At 35.5% G+C, this 21,041-nt stretch overlaps 1 protein-coding gene across 11 annotated transcripts in view; it reads right to left on the bottom strand.

Annotated features, from left to right (window-relative positions):
* The window catches only part of LOC106789318 (collagen alpha chain CG42342), a 115,265-nt gene that overhangs the window by 8,360 nt on the left and 85,864 nt on the right, over nt 1-21,041 (bottom strand). For 8 of the 11 annotated variants that reach the window (XM_014753423.1, XM_014753420.1, XM_014753418.1 and 5 more), the window contains 13 exons: nt 20,385-20,438; nt 16,415-16,594; nt 14,534-14,639; nt 11,920-12,008; nt 6,060-6,177; nt 5,094-5,182; nt 4,452-4,541; nt 4,247-4,291; nt 3,944-3,970; nt 3,653-3,688; nt 3,310-3,414; nt 2,915-2,959; nt 2,017-2,079 (listed from right to left, as the gene is read on the bottom strand). In XM_014753423.1, the coding sequence (XP_014608909.1) occupies nt 2,017-2,079; nt 2,915-2,959; nt 3,310-3,414; nt 3,653-3,688; nt 3,944-3,970; nt 4,247-4,291; nt 4,452-4,541; nt 5,094-5,182; nt 6,060-6,177; nt 11,920-12,008; nt 14,534-14,639; nt 16,415-16,594; nt 20,385-20,438 (1,047 nt within the window). The remainder of the gene's footprint in view (nt 1-2,016; nt 2,080-2,914; nt 2,960-3,309; nt 3,415-3,652; nt 3,689-3,943; nt 3,971-4,246; nt 4,292-4,451; nt 4,542-5,093; nt 5,183-6,059; nt 6,178-11,919; nt 12,009-14,533; nt 14,640-16,414; nt 16,595-20,384; nt 20,439-21,041) is intronic. The other 3 variants (XM_014753424.1, XM_014753422.1, XM_014753428.1) reach the window with 2 other exon arrangements.

Raw genomic sequence — 21,041 nt, 5'->3', positions numbered from 1 at the left:
TCGTAAAATACTTTTTCTTGGTGTCTCATTAATTTCGAATACGAAAGAAAGAAAGAACGCGCGGCATATTGTAAAATATTAAATACTCGTTATGAGAGAACAAAGAGGAGCTAAACGAAACCGAGTGGCAAATTTAATTAAAGTAGATCTAAAGTTACTAAAAAAAAGCGGGGATCGCGCAATTGCGGGATAAGTTATTTCCGAGAGATTTTTCCTCTACGATTTATTATTAAAAATCTTGTTTTTTAAGAAACTAAACGTATTAAATAGATTGCGTTTTGACGAGAAAAAAAATACAAAAGAACAAAGAGAAATAAATACGAATATAAGAAATAAACTAATTTAAACGAAACCTACGAATATATACGTGTACGTATAATCTGGTGTGTATGCAATTCGTAGGACGGACAAAAAAGTTGTGTGCGTGTGTGTAAAACGAATGACCGAAAAATTGTCACCCAACAATCGAGACAAACGTATGTATATGCGTGTGCGTGCGTGTAAATATATTTGCGTATGTATGTTTATTTTATTGTATTCGTTAAGTACGTAGACATATCTATAAAATTGGAACATTTTCAAAATCGTCATACGTTTTTTTTTTTTTTATTGGAAGACCAAATAATAGCCATCCTCGTTTTAATAATAATAATAATTCAACCAACATCGACAATAAATTTGATCGATCAAAGTACGGACGACACCACGTACATTGGCACGATTAAAACGGGGAATTCTGCCATAGTTGGTGATTTAGTATATGTAATATACTTTCAATGTATATTATATATACGTATAATATCTACTAGGAAAGTGCATTTCCTACGTGGTAATGCATCTTTCTCTCTCCGAATTGTTCTTCCTTTATTGAATGGAAGGAACAACACCTCGAAAATGGAAATTGTCAGGTTGGCGTTTGCGTGTTTTGATATCGAACGACTTTGGGGGGCGAGTGGTTGGTGATGGTGGTGGTGGTGGTTGCCAAACAAGTCTTATCCATTAATATTAGCGATATGGCTCTGTTGATGTGCGCGCTCATTCTCTCGCAAGAAACATTCTATCCACATATACATAATAAACATATAAATATGTGTGTGTGTTTCTCTATGTGTACGTATACGTGTACGTGTACGTGTATATATGATGTGTATATGTGTATAGAATTCGAAGGAAACGATTTCGATGACCTCACTCGAGTACTTCCGTTTCGTCACGTTAATTCTCGTCGTCATCGGCAAAACCCTAGTAGATCTTACTCAACCCTTTTTTCCCCTTCTTTTGTGTACAACATCAAAGGCAAAAATGACAAGAAGAAGAAGAAGAAGAAGAAGAAGAAGAAGAAGTAGAAGAAGTAGAAGGTTCGATTTATGTGAATGGATAGGAGCAACTCGAGGGGGTACGACGATACCTCGTAAGTTCGTAGTAAAAGGAGTTCACCAATTATTATCGATATACTTTTATATATATATATTTTCTTTTTTTATCTTTTTCTTTTTCACTTTATAGATCTATTTTGCATGAAGCAACAACGTAAGTAATGTGTGATGTTGCTCCTCCTCCTCCTCGACAAATTTTTTTTCAAATTTTTCTATCCCTTGTTTTCTCCTTTGTCGTCGTTAGTAGTTAGTTAATTGGTTAATGAATTTTTTTTCCTGTCTCTTTTCTTTTCCTGGTTGTTTCGTCCTGGTATCTCATATTTTTTATCCCTTCTCTTTGACATATTTTTTTTAATTCTCTTTTTACTTTCTTTCTTTCATTCTTTCTTTCTTTAGAGATGGAGAGAGAGAGAGAGAGAGAGAGAGATAAAAAAAAGAGAGAGAGAGAGAGAGAGAGAGAACGTAAGAAAGTGAGTGACAGAGAAGAGAGAGAAAGAGCGAGAGAGAGAGAGAGAGAGAGAAGAATCAGACACAATACTCTCTCTCTTTCTCTCTCTCTTTTTTGAATTTTCCTATAAAGGATTCACAGGCGAGGCCAATTAACGATGACCGATTAGGAGCGAGACGTCCGCGTTCTTACCATGGCGCCAGGTTTCCCGGAATCTCCGGGCTTTCCGGACTCTCCTCTCAGTCCCATGGGGCCCTGCAAATAAAGAGACTCGCATGACGGTGATGTTTCTGGATAAATCGAACGACAATGTTACCCCGACCGTCGTCCTTCTACCTTTACGTCAGACTGACAGACAACAGAAACAGAAATAGAAATGGAAGAGAAGGATAAAGAAAATAGGAAACAATGGAATGCAATCATGTAAAGAAAAGGGATAGAAAGATAGATAGATAGATAGAATGAGAGAGAATGAGAATAAGAAAATATCGTATCTCGCCTATCCTATTTCTCTCATGTATTATTTATCATGCATTATACGATCTCTACACCTTTTCCTATATACCAATGGGTAGTACCTAAAGTATATTATTATATACCTCTTTTTCCGTGTAAACTTCCTTCGGCCAACATAAAATCCAATCGTTAATAATACCATCGGGTGGTATTACCTGACTAACGACTGCATTAGCAAAGATCGAAGTCAACCCTCCCTCCTACTTTTTACCACAATCCCATTTCGATACATTTCTCCTTTTTTTTCTTTCCTTCCTTTTTCTCTTTTTGGCTTCCTTTTTTTTTCTTTTCTCTCTCTCGATCCTTTCTCTCAAGAATTTCCACAAGATTAAGTTTCTTAAGCAGAAGAAGAAGAAGAAGAAGAAGAAAAAGAAGGACGAGGAGAATCTATTTTCTTTTCGTGACCGTTGGAGTTTGAAAATCTTTTCGTGTCGTGTCCACTTCATCCTCTAACTTGGGTCCCTTCGCTTTTTCTTTTTTTTTTTTTTTATTGCTTTTTTTTATGTATATATATAACGCGATAGAGTAAAAACCTACCTAAGCTAGGGACATAATCTTGAGAGAAAATACGTACGGGTAATCCCATCGGACCAGGATCTCCTTTGGCACCTTTCTCTCCCTGCAATAGGAGAAAAAAAAAGAAAAAAGCGTGAGAATCATCGAATAGAATACTTGTGTTACTACTTTTGATTTTTTCTCTTCTTTCGTTTACGTTTCGTTTCGTTCTTTTTTCTTTGAACCGATTTTTGCTAATAAAAATGATAAAAAAAAAAAAAACAACCCACAAGATTTGATTCCTTTTTTTCAAAAAGTTAAAAGTACTTTTAAGAAAATTCGAATCCTTAAATTGTATTATATACGTTAAAACTTGAAATAAAGCTCGTGAACTTTGTGAGAAATACTCTATTCGGTTCTCCTCTCTAAAGAGAAAACTCTGGAGGCTTTAAAAATGTTGACAAGTTTACTGACAGGATCACCCTTGGCGCCGTCGTGCCCTCTGTCTCCCTTGATACCAGGTGGACCTTGCAATCCAGGAGTACCGGCTGGTCCAGGTGGTCCGGGGGGTCCCATAATCTATCAATTACGTTTACAAAAGATATATATCAAATTGATATTACTTACACGGTATTTTTCTTATGATTCAACACATTTTTGATTATAATATTTTCTTTCTTAAATGAAGAATTTAACAGAAAAAAATCTCTAGAACAATTTACTTTTCCATTTTTTTCCAGATTATGTTAATTAAAAAGAGACATTTAAAAGAAAAACAAACAAATGGAGGAGAATAAAAATATAAAATGGGGTTTACCACTTCGCCCGCGTTGACTTCGAATGTGCCGTCACCCTGTAAAAAAAAAAAGATAAAAAGAAAGGAAGACGTTTGAAGGTATTTAAATCGTTTCGACGAGTCTCTCGATAAAGATTAATGCTCGGAAGGATAGAAGACGAGAAGGATAAGAACGTTGGATGATATCGGATGGCCGATCGTTCTAAGATCGTTTGCGTTGGGGTTTTTTTTCGCGTTAGATCGTAAGTAGAAAAGGAAAAAAAGGAAGAAGAAGAGGGGAAGACGAATAGGGCTGTCTACTTTTTCACGTACCTGCCTTCTTCTCAACTTTTTGTACTTCTGTCGGTGGAAGAGAAGCCCGCCGATGTCCCGCCATGAAAAGAAATTTATTTTATCGTCAGATCGTTGGAAAACGGGGCGGGGAGGAGTGGTGGTGGTCGTTCGAGAACAGGCTTGTGGGGTGAGTACGGAAAACTCACTTTTAGCCATCGCCGATCGATAAAATAAGATCGATCAGGATAACCAACAAACCTATCATCATCTCTCTCAACGACATTTATAATAAATATAATAATAATAATAATATGCGTGTGTGTGTTGAAATCATCAACTCACCGATTCGCCCTTTTCACCCTTGTCTCCCTTCAACCCTGGATAACCCTGTTCATCGAGAAATAGAAAAAGAAAGAGAGAGAACGTTTACGATATTACGTTAACGACATAGATTTTCGATTATCATTTATGCGTAAATGAATACATAGAAATACTAAAGTAATACGTATAAATATGTTGAAATAAAACAATAGTTTGATTTACGTACCGGTGGACCAGGCAAACCTGGAGGTCCCATGAGCCCAGGTGGTCCGATATCACCGTACTCGCCTTTCTCACCTTTGGGTCCGGATAGGCCCTGTAAATCAGAGACAAACGAGATCGTTTTACCTGTAGTAAATCACTTGTCACCGGCGTACATATGATAACGCTTACGAGACATTATACGTCTGCTACCGGATAACGCATGAGATGCGAGATAAAGTTCCGTAAAGATACTCCTCGCAAAAGTCGGATAACGCTATAGTTGTTTATATATTTTCTTTAGTTGTCGTAAAAATGTTTCTCTTATCTATCTTGAAAATTGTTACAAATATAAGTACACGAACGTGAACCGAAAGCAAATATTTATTTATGCGCGTTTATGCAGCCCCTGCATTTTTACAAATGTTATTTTCTGCATGACGTTTGAAAGCTTCATCATCATTTTTTGCTTTCGTGTTTTATTTTTTTTTTTATTTATCTTTATACACATATAAATGAGGATAAATTCGTATGAGGATTTTTCCGACAAACTTTGCGTATACAAAAAATTCGTGTTATTTATGTTTGAAATTTGTATTAGGATTAAACAAAAACAAAAAAAACAAAGGAGAGAATCAGGAATAAAATTGGAATGGAATTCACGTACCGGTAATCCTGGCGGACCTTGTATACCAGCTTCCCCGTCGGTTCCATTAAATCCTGGTGGACCCTGAGATCCTTGTTCACCTTTAGGTCCTAAAAGCAAAGAGTAATCGTTCAATCGGTGAACCGCTCAACATCCCAAGATCAGATTAAATCGCGCCGCGATTAATGGACGACGCAGAGAGAGATCCGGGGTGGGGGGAGATGGGGGTGGCTATATGTACGCGTCCGTACATTTCTCGCACTTTTTTTCTCCCAACCACCGTTAATAATAGATCACAAAAATGATCTATTCCCTTTTGCAAAATCAATATTTTACGATTCCAAATATATATTACTATAAATTTCTTCTTTTCCCTTTTTTCTTTTTTCCTCTTCTACCCTCCTCCCCTGTCCTATTGCAGAGACTTTCCGAAGAACTTCCTGTCAATTAATTATGATTTAAAGAGGGAGACGCGCGATGAAAAATAACAGAAGAAAATACTCTTCTCCAAGAGTTTATGAAATTACTTTTACGACGATGAAATAAAATAAAAATAAAAAGAAGAAGAAGAAAAAGAGAAGAAAAAGAAAATAGGAAGAAGAGAATATCTTCAGAAAGATAAATAATAACCGAGGAAATTAATGAGAATAAAAAAGGGGGTAGAGGGGAAAAAAAACAAAAGTGATATGAATGATATCTCGCTTATAAGATTTTCAAATTATATAAAGGAAGTAATATAACTGATTTACTGTGTCGGAATAAAAGACGAAAGAATAAAATCAACGCATTTATATCTATAATTTATTTCCGATAAGACGAAAGGTTTATAAGGGGGTTGGGGTTTCAGGGATATAATATAATTCTCTCTGGTGGGCATTACTTTTCGTAACATTTTATTTTTCGTATTTTTTTGTTTTTGTTTTCGTCATATATTTCCCCGAAATTTCGTCTTTGTTTTTTCGGTAGAATGGCCACGTTGTAATCTACCTGCCGAGCCCTGGACTCCCTTGGCGCCCTTTTCGCCTCGGTAACCCCTTTCACCCTTTGGACCCAGTGGGCCGGGCGGACCCCTCGCCAATGTAATACCGCTCTCACCCTTGAAACCCTATAATAATGATACTGCAAGGTCAGATCCAACCAGGTCCTCCGTTATAATCTTTAATGTCGATTTATTTTTTTTATTTACTGCGAAGCGTTGTTAAAACACTCTCTCCTTTTCATTTTTTGTTTTTGTTTTTTTCTTTTTATAATTGTTTTAATTTCTATCTTTGTTTTTTTTTTTCATTTGAAAGAGGAAGGTTCAGAGGATGGGATGGAATCATCTCGATACTACACGAACAACAAAATCAGTCGATCGATTTTGGTTTGGATATTATAATTGAATGCTGTTATTGTTTTATTCGGATTGATGAAATTAGTATTTATTGTTAAACGGGGGACTACCAAAATCGTTCGATCATTTGACATAATTATTCAAAACTACTACCAACTAACGATAACACGTAATCTACGATACAATACAAAAACAAGTTTATTAAGGTACGTAGACAACGAAAATATTCCTATTAACACCCCCATGCGTTTCGAGTTTAGGATATGTTTATTAGTGGGTAGAAATTTAGTACAAAAATTAGGGTTTAGCATAATTTTCTTTCTCTCTCTCTCTCTCTCTCTCTCTCTCTCTCTCTCTCTCTCTCCCTCTCATCTTTACATTATATCTGATATACATTAATTTGAATAGAATAATTTCTAAATTACATAGTCAATGTAGTGATTCGAGAGAAAGCTGAAATAATAATCAAGCGTATTTCTGTCCTAGTTCTCATTTCGATAATATATTATAACGATTCGTTATATCACGTTTGTTAGAATAATAAATGTTAAAAATATTTTCGACGCGATTTATTATAAGTATTATATTATATTTAAAATGAAAATATATAATAAAGATATCGGGATTAGATAGAAGAAACATTGAAATGAGCGGGTTTGTAAGAAAAATAGAGAGAAAGGTAGATAGAAAAAGAGAGAGAGAGAGAGAGAGAGAGAGAGAGAGAGAGAAAGTCCCAAATGAAAGATCGAGTGACAAAGTTGATAGAAAAAGAAACAAATAAAAAAAAGATATTAAAATATTATTAATATTATTTAAACAACTACAACAACAACAACAACGTGTGCGTTTGTGTAATATATTGTTATAATATACGTACACTATATAATATATAAGCTACACATACTGTCTTCGTGAGTTTCAATACTTACACGAAATTCGCAGATATATCGCTAACTCGCCGCTCGATAATGTTGCGACAGCCTCAAGCCGTAGTAGCAGTAGTAGTAGAGTAGTAGTAGAGTAGTAGTAGAGTAGTAATGTAGTAGTAGTAGTAGTGGTAGAAGTAGTAGTAGTAGTAGATATTAGTGATTAGTGAATCAAAACCGACATACGGGGGGAGAAGTAGTGGGTGTTACTAGCTACGTAAACACAAATTAGTTACACAAGCTACGTACAACAACTACGCCAACAACAACAACAACAATAACAAAAACTACTATAATATTATAATAATTATTTTGTAAAAAGTAATTAACGCGATATAATATAAGTTAAAGAAGATTCAATGTTTAATTCGGTGCCAATCGACCGACTTGTCAAGCATTACTACTTTTCCTTTCGCTATTTATTTCTTATTTCTTTTATTCAAAGAAAAAGGACCCCTTTTAACGCGTAATTAAAACCGAACTCTATCATCTCTTTGATTACGCCAGATCTTTGTAAATCGAAACCGACTAAAAGAACGATCATGAGAAACGAGATCTCGGTTGGGGGAAAAAAAAGCGGGTCAAGGACATCTCGATTATACTTAAAAGCTTGATAATTATTACACGAAAACGAGCGTTTCCTTTCCTTTATTTTTTTTCTTTCGACGGATTTCTCCTCCTTTTACACGAAAGAACAAAGTTCACTCGTGCGAGTTCACTCTGTTTCACGGAAATAAAAATCTTAGCGAAAGAAAATGTGGTATGTGACAAATTGATATCGTATTAATGAAATAATTACAGGTATTTCTCGTATTTTGTTTTATTTTCGAGAGGACTTTTCTATGAGGATAAATACTTACGGGTTGTTAGACATTAACAGCGTATGGAGCCGCTCTAAACGGTAGCGCGTGAGTCGAGTAGCTCTTACTTAGGCGTGGTTACAGGGTTTTAGTGCGCAGGTGTGTAATTTGGCTGCATCCGCTAGAAGAGAATTAGTGTTGCCCTTGGTAGCCAAGGTGTAGCTATATATATACATATATATGATGTATTTATATATATATAAAATAAATATATATAGATAGATATATATATAGATATAGATATATAGGATATATATATAAATATGTTTGAAACAAAGACACAACCGTCGAATAAAAAATATCCTAAAATTGTCGTCGTCGTTGTCTTCTTCGTATTATTTTGTCAACGTCGTCTTTGTATTTGTCGTCGTCGTCTTTGTCGTTGTTGTCTTTCAAGATGAAACGACACGGTAGGAGTAAAACCAAAGAGTGAGACCCGAGGAACTCTCGAGAACCCAATAATATATTATATATATATATACATGTATATATACGATACCTGTACATATACACATGTACGAACGTGTTATTTGCTGCCACCAACGTCTTTTTTCTTTGCTCTTTTCTCTTATAACTCCTCCCCAACCCCTAATTTTACTTTTTTTCCTTTTCCTTCCTTCATTATCGCTTTCCGTCACACTCTTATTTTAGTCTCTTATTTATCCATATACTTTCTTTCATTTTATACACATTATTTTTCTTTTTTTTATCGTATCTTATATTATATTATATTTCGTTTGATTTTTGATCATATTAATTTTATATATTACTTTCTTTTTTCCATTTAGGGTTTTATATAATATTTTATACAATTATTCTATGTATACGAATCGACGTTTTGTTTGATCGTACGTTTCGCGGTATTTGTTTTTCGTGTATGCATATATTTATATATCGTATGAAGATGCCCGAAGATCTGGACGAACGAGAAGAAGAACGAGATACGCGGAAGAAAATCATAAGATTTGAAAAATTAGTTTACTTAGAAAATATTATATCATATATTATTTGCAAATAGGCGACTGCGAGACGACGACGACGAGATTTCAACTATAGCAAACGAAAAACTACGACGAATAAATATTTGTATGCTCGTATATTTTATCTATATATATATATATATATAGAGAGAGAGAGAGATAAAAATATAGAAAATTCGTCAAATTGGATACGTTATCTTTCGCCGGTAAAATTGACCTCGCAAAGTTCAAAATATATTCTATTTCCGTCGTTAGAAACGTTCCAGTTAAAAAGAGAGAGAGAAAGTTCACGAAATTTTCTATTTCCGTCGACTTACAGAGTATTTATGTATTTGTATGTTCGTTCGAAGTAAAACGGTCCAATCATTTTTCCTACGAATTTTCATACGAATTTATACGTTTTTTATCGCGAAAAATTCTGAAGAAATTGCTTCAAAACATACGGCAAACGAGGTTTTACAATTAACACGCAACACTGTTTCAAACAGACCAATCGAAATCAATTAATCCCGTCGCGGACGCGTATATTTCTCTCTTTCTCTCTCTCTCTTTCTCTCTCGTATTTACATCGAATTATATTACTGTCCTTTGTAGTAATCAATACACACGTAAACCACGGTAATTAAATAATCACTGAGCTATGAATCGAGGATATATTCGCCGATGTGTTGAAGAGCTCGTTGTAATAGGATGAGACAATAATCGATAAAATATATCGTACAGATTACGATGTTATTTAACGTTAACTCTATTAAATAGATTACAATCTTGACAAACGTATTTAAACGTTCGAAAATAATAATAATAATAATAATAATAATAATAATAATACAAGAATATTATTTAATAATTCAAATGATCGGCGAAAGATATTTATGAAAAAAAAAAAATGCCTCGTATTATAATGATTTGATTTTCACAATTGTGTAAACGGACGCAAAATGGGAAAGGAACATAAAAAGAAAACAATGTCTCTCAGTCGTCGAAATAATCAATTTCACGTTTGTTCGTTCGTTCGTCGATCGTCCAGATGTGACTCAAAAAAAGATAAAAAATAATCTTTCAGAGTGCACAAAGATCCTTCTTCTCGTTTATCGAAAAAAAATGCAAAGTGACGTGTGGTCGTGCGTTATAATTCTCGTGTCATGCGCTCATGTTATTGCGTGCTTGCCCGGTGTTTCTTTTCTTCGAATAAAAAACAAAAAGAAAAGAAAACAAAACAAAAAATTAACAAAATAAAGGAATAATAAAAGCCATGCGTAATGCTTACGTGCTAGTCGTAGGAAATAGAGAAGAAAATGTAAATAGATGAGAAAGTATAAAATGAAAATTAAAGTTTTGAACGAATAAAGTTGGAAAATGTTCGATGGATGGTAGTTTTCCGATTGGAATATATATATATATCCATCGGTATAGTATCTCGACTAGGAAGAAAAAAATATCTGACGGACGGATGGGGGGTATGAAAAGGCATTAGAAAAACGTTCTTGACATGTTCCCCGAGTCGCATCCGTGTCGTCACGTTCTTTTGCTACGACTACGACTCGTGAAAAATGTATGTGAAGGAACGCGATCGGTCAAGTAGTATTAAAAAGAAGAGAAGAGAAAAGAAGTGACGTGAAGAAAAGAGAAACGAAGGGGGAAAAGGAATAGTGTGAACGTACTGTGCGAAGTCGACAGATTCGACGGATATATTCTAACGGGAAGGGCTAGATCGTAGATATCTCTGTAGAATACGATAGCAAGATGGATGGATGGGTAGATGGATGGAAGGATGGATAGGAAGAACGACGACTATGTTGGAGAAAATTTGAACAATGTACAAGGTACTCGAATGAGTGAGGGAGAAAGAGGGAGAGGGGGGTTATGGGGGCGGTGGGGGGTTAGTAGTAGTAGTAATAGTACCTTTCCTACGGGACATTGAACGCGTTTACAAGACTTCCCAGACACTTCTTCGTAAGTGGAAAAGAATGAAGGAAGAAGAAAAAAAGAGAAAAATATTCGGGGTTAGACTTTTGTGGTCTTCTGATGTAAATGGGAAGTAGAGCAGAAAAGAGGAAGAGGATGAAGAAGAAGAAGGAAAGAAAAAAAAGGGAGAGAAGAACGTAAATAAGTGTGAAAGGAAAAAAATAAAGAAATAGACGGCTGGTGGATAGATGATAGAGAAAAAGAAAAGAAAAAAATAGATTACTCGAACTTTCCTTCTCTCTACGACGATTTTCTATTCCCCTCCCCTCCCCCGATCCATGCATCGCCCCTTGGTTTATTTTTAATTTTTGTTTTTTCTTTTTTTTAATTTTTTAATCATAAATCTAGCAGAATTTGTTTGCTCTACGACATGCAGCACAACATGCCACACATAGTTGCGGGATAGAGAAGGTGGATGATGGTAATAAGAGGGAGGGACGGGGGGATACTTTTTCGATTTTATCTGCTTGATCCGGGATGATCAAAGATTCTATCGAAGAAGAAGAAGAAGAAGAAGAGGAGGAGGAAGAAGGTGGAGGAATATGAGAATAAGTGTGTGAGTGAGTGGGAAAGTAGTGAATGGTTCAGATAGATTTTTATTCTTTTTTTTTTTCTTCTTTGGTGACAAATCGGATATATCGAGGAGATGTATTATCAAGGATCGTATTATATATAAATATATATTATATATATATATATATATATGTATATAGAATATGTACATGTACGATTAGATACTGTACTGTGTCATTTTGGTCGGAGGACCTCGTTGAAGCTTACCCTCTTCCCTTGCTTTCCCCGGGCACCCTTCTCGCCGGTCAGACCGGGTGGTCCTGTCGGACCCAGCTCTCCCTTCTCGCCCTGGGGCCCTGCGTGCGTGTATATACCACGTGCATAAAATAATACATGGATATCTTTTCCTCGTTCCGCCCTTTCTTTCTTTTTTTTTTGTTTTCTTTAGAGCACGCGATGCGATACGATAAACGATAAGAAAATAAAGAGATTCGTTTTAAACAAAATAAATGAATAAATAAATAAATAAATGAATAACAAACAAAAAAAGGGGGTACGAATCGTTGTCAAAAGAAGTGGATTGTAGAAATGAAAAAAAAAAAAAGAAGAATATAAAAAAGAAAAATATGAAAAGGCATATTAAAATCCATCACATCAAAGTAAAAGCTTTGTCGCGAGTTTCTATAGTACATCTAATGTAAGTGCACTTGTTTACCCGTTTAAATTCCCTATCTGGGAATTAACCGCTTCAGGGCGAACAATGTTTTTCGCGAAATGAACGAGAAGAACGTTATTACCACCGCCCAATGGTGAATAAGATTCGTGTCAGAGATTTTCGTTCAACTTCTCGATCGTTTACGCTTGAATTAGTCAAGTATCGTTATTAATTATGCTCTACTATGTCTACTGAGTCGTTCGTTAACGTTTACATGTCTCTACGCGCGCACGTATGTGTTTGTGTTTCTGTGTGTGCACATGTGCGTGTATATGAAGTTAATTGGTTACTTAAAGTTACTACGATAAGCTGGAGTACTTCAATTTGTCTTTCTAATTCGAATTAGTATTACTCGCACGATTTAACGATCTCTTTCTTTCTCTTTTCTCTCTCTTTCTCTCTCTCTCTCTTTCTCTTTTCTCATAACAATTCTTGCTACATCGTCACACAGTTGTTCAAAGATTAACCGGAAGAAATTCTAAAGTTGTAATAGTCCTAATCCAAACTCTACTTGTTGTTTCAAATACGATTGCACTTTCTCTCTCTCTCTCTCTCTCTTTCTCTTTCTCTCTTATTTTCTTCATTGTTGGAAACAGTTCATAGAAGAGAAACTACTTCGAAAGATAGTTCTCGAGAAATGGTTTCTCCGAAAGTAACGTTTTGTACGTTTAAATTTTACTCTCGAATTAAAACTATAAAACCCATTAATTCACATGGTACGTTGCCAATTTTTATACGCTAACAGGTAAAAATTAATTATTTACGTGTAACAAAGAGAAAAGAAAAATGTAAGAAATTTTCCCGACAAATGTAACTGAGAAAGTAAATTGACGATTTTGACTTTTAGATTTGATATATAAGTATAACGTTAAGGAAATTTACAAATGAAAATAAAAGTTTCTTGGAAACATTGAGAGTTACTTTATTAAATCGTTTACGAACGCGCATATCGAATAATCTTAACCTTCGATCAGAGTCTTTTGATTTCTACGAAGTTAACAGCCAACATAGTAAGATATGTAGACACACATACACGCATATATACATACATAACGTCATTCCTTTTGAATGACGAGCAATGAATACCGTCTGTGCGACTCGTTAAAGAAGCATGCCTCTCGCGCATGACGAAGCTTAATAATCTCGTTATAACGCCGCAAGGCTCTTTTACGGATCTATCACGGTATTACATTACTTAGAGAACCATTACGCGACGTTAAAGCTACCGTTTAATAATTCCAAGCAAACCAAAGGTGGGTAGTAGTAGTTAGTGCCCTTCTTTTCTTTATTAGCGAATTCGCGGCAATTCTCCTTTTAATGAACGCCCCCAACTACCGCGACTTGGTTCTACTATTTTTCAACATTTTTTTCTGTCTTCTTTATCGAGGTAATTTGTCGATGTGACGATGTTTTAATAAAAAAAAGTATAGTTATTTAAAAAAAAACAAAAGTAGGTATCTCGAAGTATAATAATATAATCGAAAACGTTAGATCGAGCGTGTACCAGCTTTTATCGCATCGCTAACATTGTCCGAGAACTAAGAGATCCGGTTTGCATATGTAACAAGAGGTAGTAAAGAAGAAAGATAGAAATAAATAAAGAAAGAAGAAAAGGAGGAGAAAGAAACCCAAAAAAAAGAAAAAAAAAAAGAAATAGAGAGATAGAGAACGAAAGGGAAAAGTTGGCAAACAGTTACGAAGTTTAGCTCGCGGCAATAGTTACGTTTTAGTTCCGCCCACTCTGTGAAACATTTCTCGCCGTATATACTTTTGCTTGACTTCGTTCTTCGTTTTGCGAGTTTTGTTGAAAAATTGGTCTAAAGAGATTTCTATTATACAGGGGATCGTTAGATATAATTTCAGATTAATAACGTATATAGAAATGCTGGTAGCGTGTAATAAGAGAAACAGAGATAGACTATATAATAAATTAACTTGCATCTAATATAAACTACTTCCAGTCCAATCATCTAAAATGTTAAAAAGAGACAGAGCTAAAGATTAAGAGTCGAACGAACGAAAAAGAGTGAGAGAGAAAGAGAGAGAGAGAGAGAAAGGTTTAGAGATCGTTCTATCAGACTCCCAGCAACAACCATTATAACTCGCGCGATAGTTAATTATTTGAAATCAAAATAAATTAGATTCGATGCGATTATTGGGGCTTACCAGGTGGTCCAGGTGGACCAGGAGGACCTTCCAATATTCCGGTTGGAAATTGATCTCCGTTCAACGCAGTCGTCATCCCACGTTCACCTTTATCTCCCTTGTCACCCTGTTGAATAAATCAATCTGCAATTTAGGTGTTTCACGTTTCGTATCGTACCGACACACACAAGCAAGCTTTATCGATTGATTTTCTAATTGCCTATATTTTTTGTGTTTTTTTTTCTTCTTTTTTTCCCCCGATTTTTTCTTCTTTGCCAGATAAAATTATATACGAGCGCGAGCAACGTGCGCGGTAATACGGGATAATAATTTGTAGGATTTGTACGATAATTTAGAACAATGAAAATAAATTTGACGATTAATCCGACGATATTGGGATTTAGTTAATGCAATCGTACCGATAGATCTCCCGGAGCGAAATATACACGTGCGTTTCGTGCATAAATGTTTGTTGCGTTCGTCGTTGTGTTTGTACGTTCCGTTAGTCGGAATATAATACGGAAGGACACGTTTTAAGAAGTATCGAGTATCGAAGTAAAATCTATCACGGAAGTAAATCGTTAACCAGAGTGAGATGCCTTTCCGAGTTGCATGTTTTCCTCCATCTATACGCGCGTGGGTACGTATATAATGTTTTCTTTTCTTACTTTTATTTATTATTTATTTTCCCCGAGATATCTCGTATAGCCAAGGCTACGGAGAGAAACGGATACGTACACGCGTGAATTACGATCGTTATATTATTATACTATCGACAAAAAAATGTTATACCTTTCTTAAGTAAATTTATTTCGATAACTCTTAAAAGTATTTGGTTGCATCAAAGATGAAAAAGAAAAAAAAGAATGGTTGGAAAAATATGTGCGGATGGGAATAAACGATAGTAGGAAAGATAGGGGAAAGGGGTGGGTTTTATTTATGCCATTTTCTATCTGTGTCCCTAAAAAAATATCCGAGAATGTAAATTTAAAAGTTATGAAATATGCATTTATTCTTCTCGCCGTCGTATAAGTCGAGCCGCCGTGCATTTTCCGGACGATATATCTTCGATGCGTTTCGATGTGGCAAGTGAGAGGAGAAACGCGAACGCGGTTGACTTCGAAAGTCAAATATTTCCGGGGTAAACTCTCGCGAGTAAACACTTCGCGATCCTGAATAGTTGATAGTTTTGGGAACGTGTGAGTTTTCGACTCTTATTCGCCGTGCAACCATGTCTATCCTCCTTCTAGCATAAGCTTGTAAAAATTCTTACCGCGAATTAACGTTCTCATTTTCTAACGTTTGATAAATATCAAGGGGAATCATTTTCTTCAAATGTAATAATACGCGATAGCATGGAATAATGATTGAAATTTAATTGAAAAGGTTTTAATACGTTACACAATAGTAGGTAGTAATAGATTTATTTAGAAACTTCGATGTGTATAATTGTGTACGATCGTTCGAGAAAAGATTTGCCACAATTGTTATATAAAAGAAAAAAAGAAAAATTGTTCCATACACGAATTATCGGATAGAAATTATCCGAGGCAAACAGAGATTGTGGTGCTCATCTACGAAAGAAAAAAATATGAGAAAGAGAGGAGGAGGAGGAGGAGGAGGAGGATCAGGATCGTCAAGATTGTAAAGATAAATGAATAAAGCCATTAAAGAGGATTAACTGAGAGTAGAAGATGGTAGAGTAAGGTATATATCGAGATGTAACGATAATCGATATTCCAAAACGTCAATATAAATAAATATCAGGTTCCCGAACGGTGGATAGGATTCGTTCATTTGATAGACTAACGAATTCATTCTAATTTAGTATAAATCGTATGATGAAGTAATAAATAAATGAAAAAATAAAAAGAGAGAAAAGAAAAAATCGAATAAGTTTACCTTTGGACCGGAAAGTCCTGGAATACCGGGTGGACCGATAGGACCGATCGGTCCAGGTGCACCCTTTTCACCCGGGGACCCAACCTCACCAGGAATCCCTTGTCTTCCTTCGTGTCCTGGGAGACCCTCCGATCCTGGTGGACCTGGTGGACCCGGTGGCCCAGGTTCTCCTGGTTCACCCTGTTACGTCCCAAGAGCGTTACGTCGTTACGGTTTTCCTCTTATTCGAGAGCCCTCGACAAGGAGTGTCTCTCGTTGCTCGTTGGTTTTGTGCCACGGATGGATGGAACCGGAAAAGGGACCAAAGGGAGGAGGTGTTATGGGTATAGTAGGGTTGACCGTAAAGAAAGAAAGAAAGAAAGAAAGAAAAAGAAAAAGAAAAAGAAGAAGTAGACAAGAAAAGTAGAAAGAGTGAGTGAATGAGTGAGTGAGAGAAAAAGAGAAGATAAGTGAGCGGTTGGGAGGAGAGAGAAATAGAAAATGGACGTGTTCCTCGTGTATTGGATCGAGAAAAAAAAAAGAAAAAAAAAAGAAGGAAAGATACAACAAAAATAAAGAAAAAATCTGGAAGAAAAACCCGTGCGTGGAAATCAATCCGTGCGTTCCCAAGTGTATCACTCTGACGTTGAGTTGTTCCCCCCGTCTAATTAATAAAAAGGACCGACTGAAACTATTTCTTTATTTCTCTCTCTCTCTCTCTCTCTCTCTCTCTTTTATTATAGATCATTTCAAATGTGTTACCTGAGAGTCAAATGGGAGATCTCCTACGGCGAAAAAAATGCAGAGAGAGAGAGAGAGAGAGAGAGAGAGAGAGAGAGAGAGAGAGAGAGAGGGGTATAACCGGTAATTAACTGATGCGCGAGTGAACGGCGACGGTCTTCTATATATAATAAATATAAAGCGCGTTCGGCGTGTAATTAAAATCCCATGGAGAAAGAAAATAATACAAAATGATGAAAGGAAGAAAAAGAAGAAGAAGAAAAAAAAAAAAGAAGAAAAGAAGGAAGGAAGGTATGTTATATACCGGACGAAACCGATCGTGAATTAATCGAGTTTGCGATCGACGAAAAGGATCGATTAAATCCTGCCGCGACATATTCGATCGAGCGTGGATATTAAATATCGTTCAGGATGGTAATAATAAAAATATTATATATATGTTGGTAGTCTCCCGACATAGATAAAAATATAGAATGAAAAATTTCAATCTCTTATAGACAAGATTGTGTGTATAGAAAAATAAAAATAAAAAGAGAGAGAGAAAGAATTACGAACGGTTACGGATACTGGGTCCTATAACGAGAGTAGACGTGAAAGACGACGATATACACGAGGATACGCGATGATAATGTGGGCATGGGCACGCTATGGTACATGTACGTATGTCAAATACAACATACCGGTGGCCGAGGAAACGAGGATGGATCACCCCCGATATCTATCGTAGGAGAGATAGCTTCCCACATGAATATGTGTATCCTTGTGTCTATGGTTACGTGTGTGTATATGTGTTCGATTATGGGTGTGTCTGCTATTAGATCTATGGGGAGACGAGGGGGGGGGATCCGTGATACATAGGACAAGAGAGTCGAGTTCCACGCACGGAAAATACGGCATGCGCGTTTGCCTGATTATGATTATGCTTGTAGTTTTCGATAGTAGTTGTGACGATAGTGGAAGTGGTGGTGATGGTGATGGTGATGGTTGCGATGCTTCCATTGCCCTTGGAAAATATACTTCATTCGATAGTTCGCAGGTGTCGAACGAGTAGCCGATTGAACGAAAAAAATTAAGTGTAAGAAAAAAAAAAGAAAAAGAAAAAATGAGTAATAGAAAGAAAAAGAAAATAATGAAAAGGACAAAAACCGATAACCGTGCGCGTGCAAAATGACATCGACGATTGCGCACACATACATTTTCGTGCAATGCTAAAATAATTAAACGAACTTTCGTTAATATTCCTCGACGAGTTAATCCGACAAATACGGTAGATTAATATTCGTATCGGTTAAAAAAAAAAAAAACATAAAGGAGAAATATTATAAAAATGTTTGATTACGAGATATGTAAAAGTATAGACAATGAATTTTTAAAAGAAACCTTGTTCCAGCTATTTTTCCCCACCGTTGAGATTATCCCACGGAAAACATTACTATCTCCAGAGAGTGATTTTGTTAATGAGCAAAAATACTCGTTCCTGGGGTAGTTACTTCAACCCTTTCACCCCCATTCCTCCCTCTCGGCTATCCATCTTTTGTTTATTTTATAAAGTATAAAATAATTCCGAAGTTTATTTACGTTTACCTCGGGAATATTTTCTACGAACGTTCGTTTCTTTTTATTCTTTTTCGTCTTCGTCTTCGTCTTCGTCTTCGTCTTCGTCTTCAATTTCTTTTTCTTTTTATTTTGAAACGAAAGAAAAAGCAAATGGAGGACAGCGAAATGGAGATAAAGAGAGTGATAGCCTTTTTTTTCTACGAGTAATTCGCAAAGTAACATTACCAAAAGAAACATGCATTTCTAAGCACAGGTTACGCTATTTTACATTCGCTAAATATACACAAACCGTTGCGTTGCAATCATTTCAAGAATATATAAACATATACATCAGTGCATACATACAAATATACATACATGTACAACGTACATATCCATATGCATACAAGTATACATGCAAGTAGCCGGAGGAAATTTAAAGGATAATGTAAACTACCTATCGTAAACGTATTCATGCGATATGCAAACACGTTCGTTCATACGATTGCGTTTGATTTTAAGTGAACCATCGTGTCTAAACGTCGAGACATGCAAGAAAAAAAATGGTGGGAAGGGAAATGACATATAATAGTGATTGAGAGAAAGAGATAGAAAGTGACAGAGAAAAAGAGAAAGTAAGAAAAATAAAGAAAGAAAAAAATGTGTAAGAGATAGAAAGAAAATAAAGGGTGAAACGGAAAGAGAAATAGAAAGATTGGTTTCTTTTACTTTGTATCGAATAGAAAACACAATTTGAGAAGGTGATACCAAGGTGGATAAGATTTCTTTTCTTTTTCTAATATTCACTATAAAAAGAGAGAGAGAGAGAGAGAGAGAGAGAGAGAATAGAACGATTTTTTGAACGTGTTTATGGTTATTTTCCACCGGTTAAAAACGAGCTTCAAAAGGTAATATTAAAAAATAAAAATGAATGCGCGCGGTAGTAACGTTAAGTTGTATTAGTCCGTAAATAATTAGCATAATTTTTTCACCGAGTGAAAGACTCAAGACCAAGGTTTTTTTCTTTCTTTCTTTTTGTTTTTTTTTTCCCCTCCGTACTCTATACTCATTTCGTTCGACTTTTCGAGCTCACGAAACGCGGTTTCTTCTCCCTTTTATATTTTCACAACGAAATAAAATTTCCTCTTATTTTTTTTTCCTTTTTTTTTTTTTTTTCCTTTTTCTCTCTTTCACCACGGGCGACGTTCAACGCGTTTAAAGTAAATTTATTCGACGACGAGCAGAAAGAAAAAGAAAGATAAAGATAGAGGCACGTTACGCGAGGTAGATACACACATATATATATATATACATATAACCGTAAAAGGTTCCGACATGATAGAAGATAAAATAGCGTTGACTAGAAAAGTGCATAAAAGTTCTTCTCTGGCTTTCCTTGATATTTTAAGATACATCATATAGGCCTTTATCATCAGATAAGAATTTTCCGATAACTTAGAAAAGATATATACAAGATATATATTATATATAGATATTTTCTTAAATTGGAGTCAACACTTATGATCAATTTCATTTCTTTTGCAATGTCAATCGTAGAAAACACGCGTATTATCGAAAAGTCGAACGAATTTGAAGGAATTTTATTTTGGTCTTTTTAAAGAAAAGAAAATTGGATATGGAAAGGGTGTATAGGGATTAGGAGTGGGTGGGAGAGGAACATGGATAATAAAAAAAGAAGAGCAGGCGCACTTACTTTCAGTTGTATGATGGTTTGCGCCGATATATTGTGCCCCTGCTCCTGTAGTCCCTAGAAGTACGTCAACTACGGGTAAAAACCAAATCGCTACTGAACGGCAAAACTTAATGGTGGCGGTGGTGATGGTGGTGGACGGGCATGGGAGAAAAAGATCTTCAAACGTGTTAGATCGTGGTAGTTTTTTTTTGTCCATCGATCTCCACCATCTGAGAGATCGGAGAGTAAGGGAAATGGGAAAATTTAGGATTGTTGAGGAAGTTTAAGTTAAAAGGCAATTCGGGAAGGGGGAGAGAGAGGGTTATAATAACAATGGTAGCTACATTTTATTTGCGGGATATAATATCACAGGTTTTCATTTCTCGCTCCAAATCCGCGGCATGCCCAGGTATATACCTAAATACTGTAACTTAAATTTTAAACAAGAAAAGAAAAAAAAAAGAAGGAACACCATTACCAAAAATAAACAAAAAACCAAAGTATAATAGAAAATCCAAAGATGATTGTCTTGCGATTCGATCGAAATTATTTTATTACGATAAAATAATAATAATAGTAATAATAATCATCATAATCATAATCATAATCATAATCATAATAATATTCGTAGGAATAAAAATAAAGATCGCATTTAAAATGATTTGACGATTAGAATTT

This window comes from Polistes canadensis, unplaced genomic scaffold (assembly GCF_001313835.1).
Source record: "Polistes canadensis isolate GaletaPanama2010 unplaced genomic scaffold, ASM131383v1 scaffold_177, whole genome shotgun sequence".
NCBI lineage: Eukaryota > Metazoa > Arthropoda > Insecta > Hymenoptera > Vespidae > Polistes > Polistes canadensis.
Note: the sequence above shows the minus strand (reverse complement) of the source record. Positions and strands in the feature narration are given on the sequence as shown.